The sequence below is a fragment of the Hipposideros armiger genome, unplaced genomic scaffold (genome assembly GCF_001890085.2).
Source record: "Hipposideros armiger isolate ML-2016 unplaced genomic scaffold, ASM189008v1 scaffold_582, whole genome shotgun sequence".
NCBI classification, from domain to species: domain Eukaryota; kingdom Metazoa; phylum Chordata; class Mammalia; order Chiroptera; family Hipposideridae; genus Hipposideros; species Hipposideros armiger.
In genome coordinates this window covers 1183977-1198992 of record NW_017731932.1, presented here as the reverse complement: position 1 = coordinate 1198992, position 15016 = coordinate 1183977, and the positions used below count along the sequence as shown (strand labels likewise).

At 37.1% G+C, this 15016-nt stretch overlaps 2 protein-coding genes across 2 annotated transcripts; both read right to left on the bottom strand.

Annotated features, from left to right (window-relative positions):
• Window positions 1–4692: 4692 nt before the first annotated feature.
• LOC109371610 (olfactory receptor 1030) lies at window positions 4693–5679 on the bottom strand. The gene has a single exon (XM_019624229.1). It carries the CDS (start codon window positions 5677–5679, stop codon window positions 4693–4695), a length of 987 nt encoding a protein of 328 aa, XP_019479774.1.
• An 8342-nt stretch (window positions 5680–14021) lies between these two features.
• On the bottom strand, window positions 14022–15016 carry LOC109371630 (olfactory receptor 5M11). Its single transcript, XM_019624250.1, has one exon. The coding sequence runs from the start codon at window positions 15006–15008 to the stop codon at window positions 14040–14042; it is 969 nt and encodes a 322-aa protein (XP_019479795.1). The 5' UTR covers window positions 15009–15016; the 3' UTR covers window positions 14022–14039.

The following is a 15016-nucleotide window of genomic DNA, read 5'->3' as shown; positions in this document are numbered from 1 at the left end:
CCACAAAAGACCCTGAATAGCCAAAGCAATCCTAAGAAAAAAGAATAACGCTGAAGGTATCACACTCCCTGACTTCAGCTTGTACTACAGAGCAACAATAATCAAAACAGTATGGTATTGGCAGAAAAACAGACATACAGACCAATGGAATTGAATCAAGAACCCAGAAATAAACCCACATAAATATGGACAGATAATTTACAACAAAGAAGTCAAAAACATACAATGGAGAAAGAGAGCCTCTTCAATAAATGCTGCTGGGAGAATTGGAAAGCCACATGCAAAAGAATGAAATTAGACTGCTATCTGTCACCATGTACCAAAATAATTCAAAGTGGATCAAAGACCTAAACATAATATCTAAAACAATAAACTGCATAGAAGAAAACACAGGTACTAAACTTATAGACCTTGGGTTCAAAGAGGAGTTGATAAATTTGACCTCAAAGGAAAGGGAAGTGAAAGCTAAAATAAATGAATGGAACTATATCAAACTAAAAAGCTTCTGCACAGCAAAATAAACCACCGACAAAATAAAGAGGGAACCAACTGAATGGGAGAAGATTTTTGCAAACAATGCCTCTGATAAGGGGCTAATATCCAAAATACATAAGAAACTCATACAACTCAACAACAGAAAAACCAACAATCCTATTTAAAAATGGGCTGAAGACCTGAATAAACATTTCTCCAAAAAGGACATACAAACGGCCAATACACATATGAAAAAAAATGCTCAACATCACTAGTCATCAGAGAAATGCAAATAAAAACCACAATGAGATATCACCTCACACCAGTTGGAATGGCTGTCATCAACAAGTCAAATAATAACAAGTGTTGGAAAGGCTGTGGAGAAAAAGGAACCCCTCATGTGGGAATGCAGATTGGTGTAGCTGCTATGGAAGGCAATGTGGAGGTTCCTCTAAAAATTAAGAATATAATTACCATATGACCCAGCAATCCTCTTGGGTATCTACCCAAAAAGTCTGAAATCATTTATCCATAAAGATATATGTGCTCTGATGTTCACTGCAGCTTTATTTACGGTGGCCAAGACATGGACACAACCAAAGTGTCCTTCGATAGATGATTGGGTAAATAAGATGTGTTATATATACACAATGGAATTCTATTCTGCCATAAGAAAAGATTAAATAGGGCCATTTGCAACAACATGGATGGATCTTGAGATTATACTGCTAAGCGAAATAGGTCAGACAGAAAAAGTAGAAAACCATATGATTTCACTGATACGTGGCATATAAAACTGAAAACAACAAAAGAACAAGAAAAACAAATTAAAAAACAAAACTCATAGACACAGACAATAGTTTAGTGGTTACCAGAGGGTTAGGGGGGAGGAGGGTGGTAGATGAGGGTAAAGGAGATGAAATACATGGTGATCGAAGAACAGACTCTGGGTGGTGAGCACACAATGTGATATATAGATGATGTATTACAGAATTGTACACCTGAAATCTATGTAACTTTGCTAACAATTGTCATCCCAATCTGCTTTAATATAAAAAAAAAATTCTTCTCTCTCAGATACATGATGAATGATAACTAGAAGTCATATTTACTTCAGGTCACTGCTCAGGCTAAGAAGTGTTAATGGTTTGTGATCTATACCAAATTAAATCTAAGCATGTTATCAAAGCATCCTTTCCCTAAATACACATGCATTCATTTTCTTTAAAAAAAAAACAAAAACCACCAATCAGAGTCAGAACTTTTATAGGAGGGAAGAAATAATAAAGTATTATCATTATTGTTCCTTATGGAACTACAGTAAATATTCTTTAATTTCTCATAGATTCTTTTATTATCACATTGTTCAATTTTTAAAATAAATATAAAATCCAGCAAAATTAAGTTTCAAAGAGAAACACAAGGATTTAGGAGCCTGTTCGTAAAATCCCTCATCAGAGACTTTAATGCCTTAACTTTTACAAAAAAAATTCAGAGTCTACTGAAATAATTCACTGATACAAAAGTATTTAATCAGCACATATTTATTCTATGTCCAGCACAGTGATCCTGAACTAAAAAATAAACTGTCTTCACAGGCTGATGGTGTCATTCCAGTCAGCCAGTCAATTCATCAAAGCCCCTTGTAGAATTCCTCTTATTTTAGACTTGTGTGCATGTGGGCATCACAGAGGGCTTCATATTGCTACTCTCTGTCATAAATTTCAATGACATTATGAGTTCTTGTATTTCTGAACAATTCTGTTGGCTCATAACTAATATATTTCCTCAGTCATTTCTTGATCCATTCAAAGACATTTTTCTTGTATATCTAAAAACAAAGACACCTTTTTCATTTTCATAAGTGAGATTCATTCATTATTTTATGCTGCCATCATTATTGAATCTTTATTGGATGATCAGCTAGGCTGTAAAGATAGAAACATGGACTCTGAGATCACAAAATATGGAATAATATAGAGGCTGGTTTTACATAACTGAATATGTGTGTGTCTTAAATAGTAACAGATCTAGGTATATGCTGAAGTAGAATTCAACAAACTACCAACGGAATGTTCAAGGTTACAAAATAGGTTTGTTTATATGTGTTTTATCAGAATTTGTAAATAATCTGACTTTCAATATAAAGTTATTTAAATAACAACATCAGGGGGTGGGGGGATGAGGGAGAAGGGGAAGAAGGTATTAGAAAGAACAAATTTGTAACCACAAGATTGCCACAGGGATATGAAAGACAGTTTGAGCAATATAATCAATAATGTTGTAAAGATTTTGTAGGGTATCCAATGGACACTTGTCTTATTAGGGAGACCACTTCAAGGAAGGTGTAGGTGTCTGACCACTGTGCTGAATACTTGAAGCTGAAGCTGAATAATAATGAATGTCAAGTATAATTTAATAGATATACAGTCACAGGATGTAGAGTACAGCGTAGGGAATAGAGTCAATAGAATTGTAACAGCTATATACGATGTCAGAGGGGTAGTAGATTGGGGGAGGGGAGTTATGACTTCCTGAGCAGTCTATTACATTGTTTTGTACACCTGAAACTAATAAAAATATAAATAAATAAATAACAACATCTACTCACAAGGGGTGAAATAATTATATGGGATAATATACAATTAATGAATACTAAAATGTTACCCTGCAGGAAATTTGAGCAAAATAGGTTTTAAGGTAGAAAAGAAGCTTTGACATACAAGTGAGTAAAATGTGTCAATTGGGGAAGTGACTAATTACATACAGTTCTATGGCTTTTCCTTTTTCACTGAAAGTAACATTCACATATGTGATCATAATTGGTTCTGACACTTACTTGGTTCAGACCCTGCCTGGTCTGATATAACATTGTACTAGGCCTATCAGTATGGGGGAGCAGGAGCGTAAAGAATGAACAAGCTCTTCTACAACCGTGAGACTAACTTCAATTGACTCAGAATAAATCGCTTCTTTCCTCTTTTGATCAACACTTCCGTTTTCTTACATCATAGCACTTAACAAATTGTGTTGATTTTTCTCCGTACAGTTTCATAAACTCTGCAACACTATATAATCCTAGAGCTTCTTGAAGGTTCCTTGGTACTCGGAGTAGTGCTTGGCTTATTGTAGTGACTCAGTAAAGGTTCATCAACTCTGCTAACAGTATGTAGCTGCAAAATCACCTGAAATGCTAACATCTTTAAAATATCAACTTATCATTTGCCTCCTTTAGCATTAAAATATTTAGAAACACATCAACATATTTAATCCTATAGTTTGATATATAATAATGTGACAAAGGACAATTGTGGGTGAATTTGAACTATGGTGCAAATGGCACATATCTGTCCCATCCTGAGAAATAGATTAATATGCAAAGATAAGGGAAGGCATGAAAAGCCAAGACCCAGGAGGCTAGAATGTCAATAATGGATTCTATAGAAGTCACAATTCCTTCTGAGACAATCGTTATATCCTTGTAAGAGTCATTCTTTGCCTGCTTCAGGCATTAATATCTAAAACAAATATTGTTTGGAGGTTCTCGTTTCTTGAATGGCAGAAGGAGGAAAGTATCTTCGTGAAAGTGACTCTCCCAAGTGGGGAGGAATAAATGAATGTGAGAGGGATGTTATCAGAAGCTCTCTCTCCTGGAGGTGACATCAAGTCTCATCCCGACTGTGCTCACATTCCTTTGTACCATGGGACCAAGGTCCTGCGTCATAAATGCTACAGGATTAGGAAGTACTAAAAATCAGCTCATGACAGTCAATATGTGTCTTAATACTTTTGTGTTGGTTTAGAGAGATATAGAAATTTTCGGAAAACTTAAGAAACTGTTAATAGTGGTAATTTTGAGGAATCAGAATAGAAGATCAGCATGGGGGAAAGAAAAGGAAATATTTTATTCTTTAAATTCTTCTAAAGATCGAATGTTTTACTATAAGAAGGTATAATTTTCATAATGTAAAAGTAATATAAAAAGTTATAAATGTAAATGCATATAAAGGAAAAGGGAGTATGCCACATACCTACATATATAACTCCATCCCTGTACACACACAATGCATTCATTGTTACATGTAGAACTATAAATCTTATATTCCTATGTCTTTTATGTTTTGCCATTAGATGATAGCTTTTCATCATTGATTTAAAATTGATTTTACTGTTAAGGCAGTTAAAGTTGGATCCAGTTCTCATATATATCTCTTTTATTTAATTTATAAAGAAAGGTACACTGTGATTTTGCTTTGAAAGTACTTTTCTTCTAATCAGTTTCTGAAAAGCTTGTTTCACATCCTTGTTCCTCAAACTATAGATGATGGGGTTCAACATAGGGCTTACAAATGTGTAGAAAACAGCAATGATTTTGGACTGCTCCACTGAACTGTCCGTGGGAGGCCTAACATACATGCAGAACAGGGTCCCATAAAACACAGTCACTGCCACCAGATGGGACCCACAGGTGGAGAAAGCTTTGTGCCTACCTTCAGCAGAGCGCATCCTTAGGATGGCGATGAGAATGAAGAGGTAGGAGATGAGGATTATGAGGAGGGAGTTAGAGAGGTTAAATCCTGCAACCACAAACATGGATGTCTCCTTAATGAAAGTGTCAGAGCAGGAGAGTCGGATGAGGGGTGGGTCAGCACAGTAGAAGTGATTAATGACATTGGAGCCACAGAAGGTCAAGCGGTAGGTCCACATGGTTTCCATCAGGCCACTAAGGAATCCATAGGCATAGGGACCAGCAATCAGACGAATACAGAGCCCATTGGACATCTTGCTGCTGTAAAGCAAAGGGTTACAGATGGCCACGTACCTATCATAAGCCATCACAGCGAGCATGTAATATTCAGTAATCACCATGGCAATGAAAAAATAACACTGGACTAAACACGCGGCATAGGAAATGGTTTTCCTTTCTGATAAGAAGTTCACCAACATCTTGGGAGTCACGTTAGTGGAATAGCATAAATCCAAGCAGGACAAACTGGCAAGAAAGAAGTACATGGGGGTGTGAAGGCGTGAATCCATCCTGATCAATACCAACATCCCGAGGTTCCCTCCGACAGTGACCAGGTAGATGACTAGGAACAGCACAAAAAGGATGGGCTGAAGCTCCGGACGATCTGTTAATCCTAAGAGAACAAATTCGGTCACCAAGGTGGAATTTCCTCTGACCATTTTCTTAGGTGCCAGCATGGTTCTCTTAGATGAATTAAAATAAAGACATGAATGAGAAGTCCATCATATGTTTCTTCTTTCTCGTTCTCTCATTCTCATTCTATCTCCTTCTTCCACTCTCATCTCACACATTGCTATTATTAGACAGACACTGAGACCCCTGTAGGAGCTGGGAGTTTTAAGAAGGTCATGGCCCCTATTAGCTAGGTGTATAATGTGCAGATGATTCCCAACGACAATGACTCCTGTGACACCAACTTGCTTTGGAATAGGGGAATTATAACCGAAAGTTTGTCTAAAAATGGATTGAGCCACCAAATGCCACTTGCAATTCCCTGTAAAATCATGGGCTTTATAACTGAGCTCAGGTATGGTGTGGACAAAATGGTGACATGTATATGAAAACATTTTTGCAGTCATTAACATGTGTGCATATTTAGAAATTCAGCCTTTGAGAACTGCACTCCTTATCTGCTGTATTAGAGCCCAAAATTATAGAAGTTTGAAGGAAATGCTCTGGGACCTGTTTTACTGCTATATTGATAAAATATAGGAGATTGTGGTAGTCCCATGCAAACAGACCAAAGATAAGGACCCCAAATTTGGAAATAAAGCCCTATATGAATGACCAATGAAGGAATTTTCAGAAGTTTGTATAAATAAGAGCAAGAGAGACATGGAGAGGGGGAAAGAGAGGCGGCCAAAACTTAGATCATAGTTTTATTGGCTTATTCTTTTTTTTTCTTTCATTTAACCAAGAAAGCATTTAAGAGGTTTATAGCATACAACAAAATTTGGCAAATTGTGCAGCTGGTGGAACACAAATTTGACTCAGCTTTCTAGAAGGCTATGTAAATACCTCAACCTTCTTTATTAGAGACTATAATGTTCAGAAGTTGTAAAACAAATACTAATTAAGAGAGAATTATTCTTAGCACAAAGGTCAGATGATACTAATTATAATGGAAGGATTATACATTCAGATAATATTATCAGTCCAGATAATATCGATTATAATGGAAGAATAAAATGAGAAATCACTGTGCCAAGAGTCTGAAGAATATTCTTTTCATTATGGATTCTTAATGCTGTCATGTGTTATTTCATAAGTGATAGACTAAATACAATAAGGAATCAAAATTAAAATGCCTATGGGAGCCATTTAGATAATAAGAATGAGTGGAGTAAGAGTGAACTGAAGTGAACTAGAGAATGGTTCCCAGGCTACAGAGTCAGCAGGCCAGTTGAATTTTTATAGTAACGTGTCCTCATGTTCCAAGATCTTAAGACCAATTTTAAAGAGGTATCAGAATTCATTATTTTTATGTGCAACCTATCAAATACAGTGTTGGCATACAATTCAATTTTTAAACCTATCTTTAAACAGAATATACTGAAATAAGGAGCCTGTAGACTTGATCCACTGAATTGCAAATGACAATTCCATGCAACGTCAATATCACCAACTCTATTTCTAGTATCTAAGTTGTTCCTGAACATTAAACCAAGTGCCCTCAAAAGTTAGCGACTTTGACTCTGATGTTTCCGAGATACCGTATGACTTAATCATCATAGGAAGATAACCTTTGTGCACAAACAGCACTGAACACTGTGTGTGTGCAAGTCACTTTGCCAGGGAAATAAAGATAACTGGGAAGAGTGTTTGTCTTGAAAGAGCTGGTGTGTGTCTTCATAGTAAAGGAGATACATGAAGAGAAAATTAAGAGTAAAGGTGATTTGTTCAGTAACAAAGATTTGAACAAAGTAACCAATTACATTCAGGAATCAGGGTAGGCATCAAAGAATGATCACCTTTAAATGAGGCTTAAAGGATAACTCTAGGAGGACAATTGTAGGGAGGGTTTCAGGTAGTGTGAAAAGTATATGCAGTAACAGGAGGATTTCAAGAGAAATCAAACATATTCTACATCGACACAGGGATGAATTTACTATTGTGTCAAATAAAGTGTTTAGGAAGCAGCAGGCAGCCAAAGAAACTGAAAGTCCCCATCACAGGGCAAGAAGTGTGAACACCTCTGAAAGCTACAAGGTAGCATATCTTGGAATTTGTCTTTGACATATGTTTTTTTTTTGGAGTGTGTATGTGTATGTGTGTTACACTCAAGTCACTGTGATGAATTAGAAACAACATTCCCTGTTAATTTGAAATAGAATTTGCAGGGCTTAAATCGACAACTTTGGCCTCTGGGAGAAAAATACAATAATTAGACAATCAGGATTTACGTAAATAGCAAAAGTGTTCTTTCCTCCCTCACCAAAAGGATGTGACTGCATTTGGAAAATATTCACCTTAGTAATATAAATCTTCCATTGTAACGGCATGAAGATATCCATCTAATCTTTAAATCTGTACAACTATGTCCTAAATAGTAGGCCAATTTTGTCATCATATTACCTTCAACAACTAATAAAGACAACGAAAAATATAAAAAACAAGATTGGAATGTAATCTGCCTATTTCCTACCCTTTCCTGTAAATAGGTTCAACGATCCCACTCTACAGTTTAGCAAGAAAAGGCTATATTTTAACAATAGTTATTTCTTCGAATGCACACAGGCACTTCAGTTTGACAAAGCAATTATGCAATTCTATTTTAGTTTACCTTCAGGAGAATCCTGCAACTGATAGAGCGAGTACAATTAGGAATGGGGAAAATAGGGCACAAAGAAACATCAAGCTAGCAGTCACCGGAGTCTTCAGATTCGTGTTTCCAAAACTGTGTTCAGTGGGACAAGCGGCTATCAGGCAACGAAATAAGCCTATGATAAAAATGTTTGAAAAATGCTGAGTTTGGGGAAAGGGAGGGGATGGGCTTCCCTGTTGCAGGGAGTCTCTGAACCTTTTAAATGTCCATACGTATTTGAAGCTACAGAGGGTGGGTAAGGATATGCATCTTTTCCTAAGCTTACTTGTTCAAAGAGCCTGGAACATCTCAAATGTTCTCTTTAGGCTAAGAAAACCTCATGCCACAATGAACATCAGAGATTGCTAGAATTCTGGCACCTCAAAATCTAAACCAAAGAGAAGAAAGTAAGGTGTGTTCTGTGCTACTTGGAAAGCCACCTTCAGTCACGAGTGCCACTGGTAGGGTACTAAAGCACTTCTGAATTGGTCATTGTTTCATGTTCTCAAAAAACAGTTGCTTGGAGGAAATACTGAGCATGGAAAAGGAACTCCATGACTGGGAAGGGAATAGAAACAAGCAGAAAAACTCTAAGAGCTCTGAAGGAAATAGACTACAATGTGACATCAGTGCTCTGTACATCACTCACAGGTGGGCTCATATCTTCTCTACCTGCAAACACAAAATCTGTACAGGTGGATCCCAAAGGCCAGCACCTATTTGCTCATCATATCATTTCAAACAAATGATAATGGTTGCTTACTATTTGGAATAAGGCATATGATAAATTAACATACATGTGGATATAACAGGAGACAAGTTCCAAATATTTTAAATATCCTCATATAACCTGCACACATTTGAATTTTTCTGTGTTGAAATTACTACGTGTTAAGTTCTTTTAAAAATGATACGTCTCTAGTTTCTCCTCCCCTCCCTTTTTAAAGCCCTTATCAGACCATCCATGACTCTGTTCCAAGACCACCCTAGTTGAGTTTCTTGCCTGATTCACATTATAAAGGCCTAAAAGTAGCTGGAAAACATGGTTCTCAATATCTCAGCAACAACAAAATCTGAGATCTGAGGTGTGCATATGACAAACACTGTTGGCAAATTTTAAATGTTTTTTGGTAAATCCCTGTGATAAATTCAAATTTGCTGCATTAGAGCCTTTTTTCCACTGAATGTAAGTATCTGAATGATTTTGGAGAAACTCAACTGAAGGTCATTTCTCTTTCTATAAGCAAATTTGTATCGAGCATGCACTGCTGGGATGTGTCAAAGGCTTATGCTTAATGGCTGTGAAAACTTCCTTTGATAGCTTCCTATTTAATTTCTAGGGCACCCAGTGTATCCTGTGGTTAGAAAGGTTGTTCATTTATGTGACATTTATGCAAACAGTAACAAAGTTTATCCTCCATGACTCTTATAATTTCCTAACACTTATTCCAATACAGAATTCCAAGTAATTCATATTGAATTATTGGAGAAATTGTTGAACCAGTGTATAATAGCCATGCATAATTTGCTCTTTGAATGAGAAAATCACACAAAAAATAATTAAATTTCAATGAGGCAGGAAACCAGACATCCTTCAAACAGGGGTTTCCCTGTGGCATTGGTGTCCAATTTGAAATTTCTGGGTCATTAGGAGAAGTGTAGGTAGCAATAAGATTTTTAAAGTCTCTGTTCCTTATTTCAAAAAATATAACTGAACGAAAACTCCACATAAGATTTTACTGACTCAGTAATGTCAAATCACTTTCCTCTGGTGGGGAATGGTCACAAATAAGCTTGATAACAGATACCACACAGATTTGTTCATGCTGAAGAATTTGATTCACAAAAATATCACATATATGTTTATTTTTATGATGTAAAGATACAAGAGAAAAAACATTACTTGTAGTTTAACAGAGGTTATTGAACAAAAAAACCACAGGTGCCATTTATAGTAAATTGGTAAACATAATAAATATTTGGTGAAAATTTGGAGCTCTAAGGACTTCTTAGTCTCTTGTGGGGAAGAAAAGCAATCAATCAATAAAAGTGAAAGTGCAAAGCTCACCTTTACAAGTGTCACTGGTACCTGAAATGCTACTTGGTGAAATGGTTTACTTGGGGGAGAAGCTTGCCCTCTTCCGGCGCCAGTCACAATGCAAATGTTTCAGGCAGCAGGATCACATTGAACTGCTGTCACAGTTACTAACTACTCCCTGTGCATATGGTCACCGTTTTTGAAGTTCTATAAGATGGAGACTAGTCCTATAAGATGGACTGAGCGAGACACTAGGGCCTCCTGAAGCCAAGGAAAGGAACAGAGAAAGTAGAAGTAAGAGTTATTAAAGTTTAGTTTTAGCAACTCAGTCTAGAAACTGCTTCAATGGGTCGTTAAGATATAGGGAAATGTGCAAGAATAGCTGAGTGAAATGATATTTTAAGGTAGGAAATGAAGGAAAAGTTAGGTGAGTCATGTAGTTGATAGAGCCGAACATTTCAGGTGAACATAATTTCCCAGGAAGATGCACCTTCAGTGTCCACCTGCATCATGAACTCCAGCACCTTCCCCTTCTTCTGGCTTTCCATTCCAGTGTCTCACCAATATAAGGGCAGGGTACATTCCCTGATTATAATCCATGAACCTAAATTATAGTGCATGTTACACATTCTGGCTTTGTACTAGCCAATGACGTATGAGTAAAGACTTTTTTGAGTCTTCATTTAGAAAACAATTTTTTTTAACCTTGATGTAATGGCCCTCTTTCTATAGACTTCAGAGCTCTCACTTCTTCAATATCAGACTTTGACTAAATTATTTCTAAAATTCCCATCGTTTATAACATTCTGATCCATAATGTATGTACTTACAAGTCCTACACTCATTACTTGTCATGGATCTCTTAGTTAATATTAAATTTGCCCCCAAAGTTTCTCTCTCCAATAATTTAAGGAGATTTACAAGCTTCATGAGAGTTTCCTTTTTGCTAGAATGAGTATTATTATACTTGAATTTGTTCCTCTTCTGAATTATTTGCCAAGATTTTTCTTTTGGTGGGGGGACTGTTCTTTCAATAGATATTAGCCTAAAAGAATGTTTAAGATTGTCTATTGTCTAGTGTTTACTCCATTATGGTTATTTAATGTGTGTTAAATTATTGAATGAATGGGGAGAATGCTATTTGTAAAGTAAAATGATTCATGTAAACACATAATGCCAACAAAATTTTATATTTTCTAGTGACCAATCTACGTAAGAAATACTAGCTAAGACATTACACTAACATTCAAAGCTGCTTCTGCTGTCACCTGAGTCCTACTCATGAAGATCCAAAACTGAAACAAGAAGAGAAATTGCAAGCATAGAAGGCAGAATTTTCATCCTACCTGACCCCAGGAAAGGTTTCCTCAGAGACACTAGTGGTCCAAGAAATGAGTTGCAGGCAATGATTTATATAGCCAACTTGTAATTTGAAACTTTTATCCCTAAAGTATTTTTCAACACACCCTGAAAAAATAATTACAATGTTACTACAAGAGAAAACTCCAGGGAAATAGATATTTATGTAGATTCATACTTACTAGAGTCTTGAGATTTGCACAATATAATTGCATCAGTTTATAACCATTTTGAGCTGATTCCTTTGGGTGATCCAGTCTATTCTCATAGAAATTCTGCATTATGGTTCACTATTTATTCCAATCAGATCAGTTGAAAAGTAATAAAGATACAAAATAATTATGAATGTTGATGTTTCTGTGATGTTTTCCCAGTCAGAAATGTGTTTTGTATAGTCCCTTCCACAAAAATACTACTGAGTATTTGCTAAAAAACTTTCATTGTTGAATAAAGTGGTTAAGTTACAAAATCCTGTGAGTAAAACCATTTGGACAAGATATCATAACAAGTTGTAATGGAGTTAGTTCAAGGTGTTAGGTTAGGTCCAGGAGTTGAAAAGCAATATAGCATGAAAAACCTGGTAAGCATGTAATTTACCAAAATGTTATCTATGTGCCCACAAGTGAAAACAGAGTAAAGGTGAAAATAGTAAATCTACCTTTTCTTCCCATTTACCAAGTATCCAATTACCTACTACAATAAAAAATCTGTAATTATGTGAGATGACAGATGTGTTAATTAACCTTATTTTTATAATCATTTTCCAATATATACGTTTATAAAGAATCACATTGTACACCTTAAGCTCAAACAATGTTATATGTCAATTATATCTCAATCAAGCTGGAAAAAAATACTAGTCAATAAAATTTCAAAAATAGAATCATAAGGTGAGTGTTCTTTGACAAGAGAACTAAAACAAAATATATAACAATGAAATGTCTTTTAAAGTCCCAAATGTATAGTAATTAACTTAACCACTCTCTGCTAAATAACCCACAGATTAAAGAAGTCACTGAGAAAATAAGAAAATACTGCAAACTGAATTACAAAAAAATGAATAACTTTCAGCTAAAGCAATGTTTAGGTGAAATATATAAATACATTATGACAAAAATAGTGAGACTAAAATAAATTAATCCCAACTTTCATTTTAAAAAAATTAGAAAAGCAGATAAACAATAACCCCAGTAATTTTTGAATTACTTTTTTCAAAAATTTTTTTTCAAAATTTCAAAAATTTAATTTGAATTAAATTTTTGAAGCCCAAGTAATGCAGAAAACAGTTATTCTTTTCCCAGAGCTGAGTTTATGGATCCAGGTTTGTAGGTCAGAAGAAGGAAGTAGGAAACTATGGCTCAGAGGCCACGAAGCAGACCCACAAACTCAGGTCTGAGAAAGAAGGCTCATCCCATTCCTCTCTCTTCCCATTCCCATACCTTCAGGAGAACCTTCTGAAGTACACAGCACAGCCACATTCACAAGAAACAGGAAACCACTATCATGGCCCACAGTTTCTGGTTTTAGTAAGTTGGGAAGGAGTACAGAAGGATATGTTTCTTACAGAGTCCTTCCCCAAAAGATAGATGGTAATAAGAATAGAATAAATTCAAGGAAACTGAGCTGACAGCACGCTTACCCTGTCTGCTATTACACACAATAAGAGCAAACCAGTGTTCCAGGGCATGCCAAGAGAGAATTTTCATTTAGAGCACTGCTCCCCAGCTCCATGTGTTTACACACCACCGGGGATTTGGTTCATACACAGGTTTGATACAGCAACTGTGAGGTCGGGATGTGATGCCACATTCTAACAACCTCCAAGGTAATGCTGTGGTTGCTGGTCCAAGGACTACACATTGAGAGACAAGGACCTAAACCGTGGGTCAGCAAACTTTTGAGACGAAAGAACCACCAGGGGTTCAGCAAACTGCGGCTTGCAAGCCACATGCGGCTCTTTGGGTACATGCATGCGGCTCTGAAGTAAAATTGAAAATGAAAATAAAACTATCATAGTTTCATTTATAAAAGTTTTAAAGGATATTATTCGCATAATGGTGATTATGTAAAAATATATTTACGGCTCTTGAATAATTTTTAAATTGTTGTGAGGGACAGAATTGGCTCGTCCAGGGGTCAGCAAACTTTTGAGCTGGAACACACCCAAAGAGCCATGTGTGGCTCTCGAGCCGCAGTTTGCCAACCCCTGGCCTAGACCAACAAGCACTGCTCATTTTTCCCCACACCTGAGCTTTGTAGCTGAGCTACCTGAGACATATCCATAAAGAATACCAAAACACATCACAAATGCAGACATCTGAGCCAAAGGTTTAGCATTATGGTTTATTGGAAAATGGAGGCACTGCCAACTTAGTGACCACATTTCGTCGGAGGACGGTGTTCAATGCTCGCTTTACATCTTTGTTCCGCAGGCTATAGATCAATGGATTAAGCACCGGATTGACGAAGGTGTAGAATACAGCTATCATTTTGGATTCCTCGACCGTCTTATCTGTTGGAGGTCTTACATACATGCAGAAGAGGGTTCCATAAAATAGGGTAACAGCCAACATGTGGGAACCACACGTGGAGAATGCCTTGTGCCTTCCGTCTGCTGACTTGATCTGGAGGATGGCAGCAATAATGAAGGCATAGGACACCAGGATGATGGTGAGAGAGCTGGAGAGGTTGAAGCCAGCTGATATGAGCATGGCATGCTCTTTGACGTAAGTGTCAGAGCACGAAAGCTTAATGAGGGGTGGGTCAGCACAATAGAAGTGGTTGATGACATTGGATCTACAGAAGGTCAAGCGGAAGGTCAGGATGGCTTGGAACAGCCCATCTGAGAAGCCATAGACATAAGGAACTGTGGCCAAGCAGATGCAGACCCGCCTGGACATTTTCACACTGTAGCGCAGAGGGTTGCATATGGCCACGTAGCGGTCATAGGCCATGGCTGCCAGCAGGTAAAACTCAGTGAGGAGAAGCGCGATGAATATGTAACACTGTGTGAAGCAGCCAGCATAGGTGATGGTCTTCGTCTCTGATAGGAAATTAGTCAGCATCTGCGGGGTTGCGTTCGAGGTATAGCACAGGTCCACGAAGGCTAAGTTAGCAAGGAAGAAGTACATGGGCTTGTGAAGGCGTGAGTCCAGTCTGATCAACACCATCATGCCCAGGTTACCCAAGAGGGTGACAAGGTACACAGCCAGAAACAGCACAAAGAGGAGAGGCTGGAGCTCGGGGCAACCTGTGAGCCCCAGGAGAATGAATTCTGTTACTGCACTGTCATTCGTCATGGGCATTTTCTGAG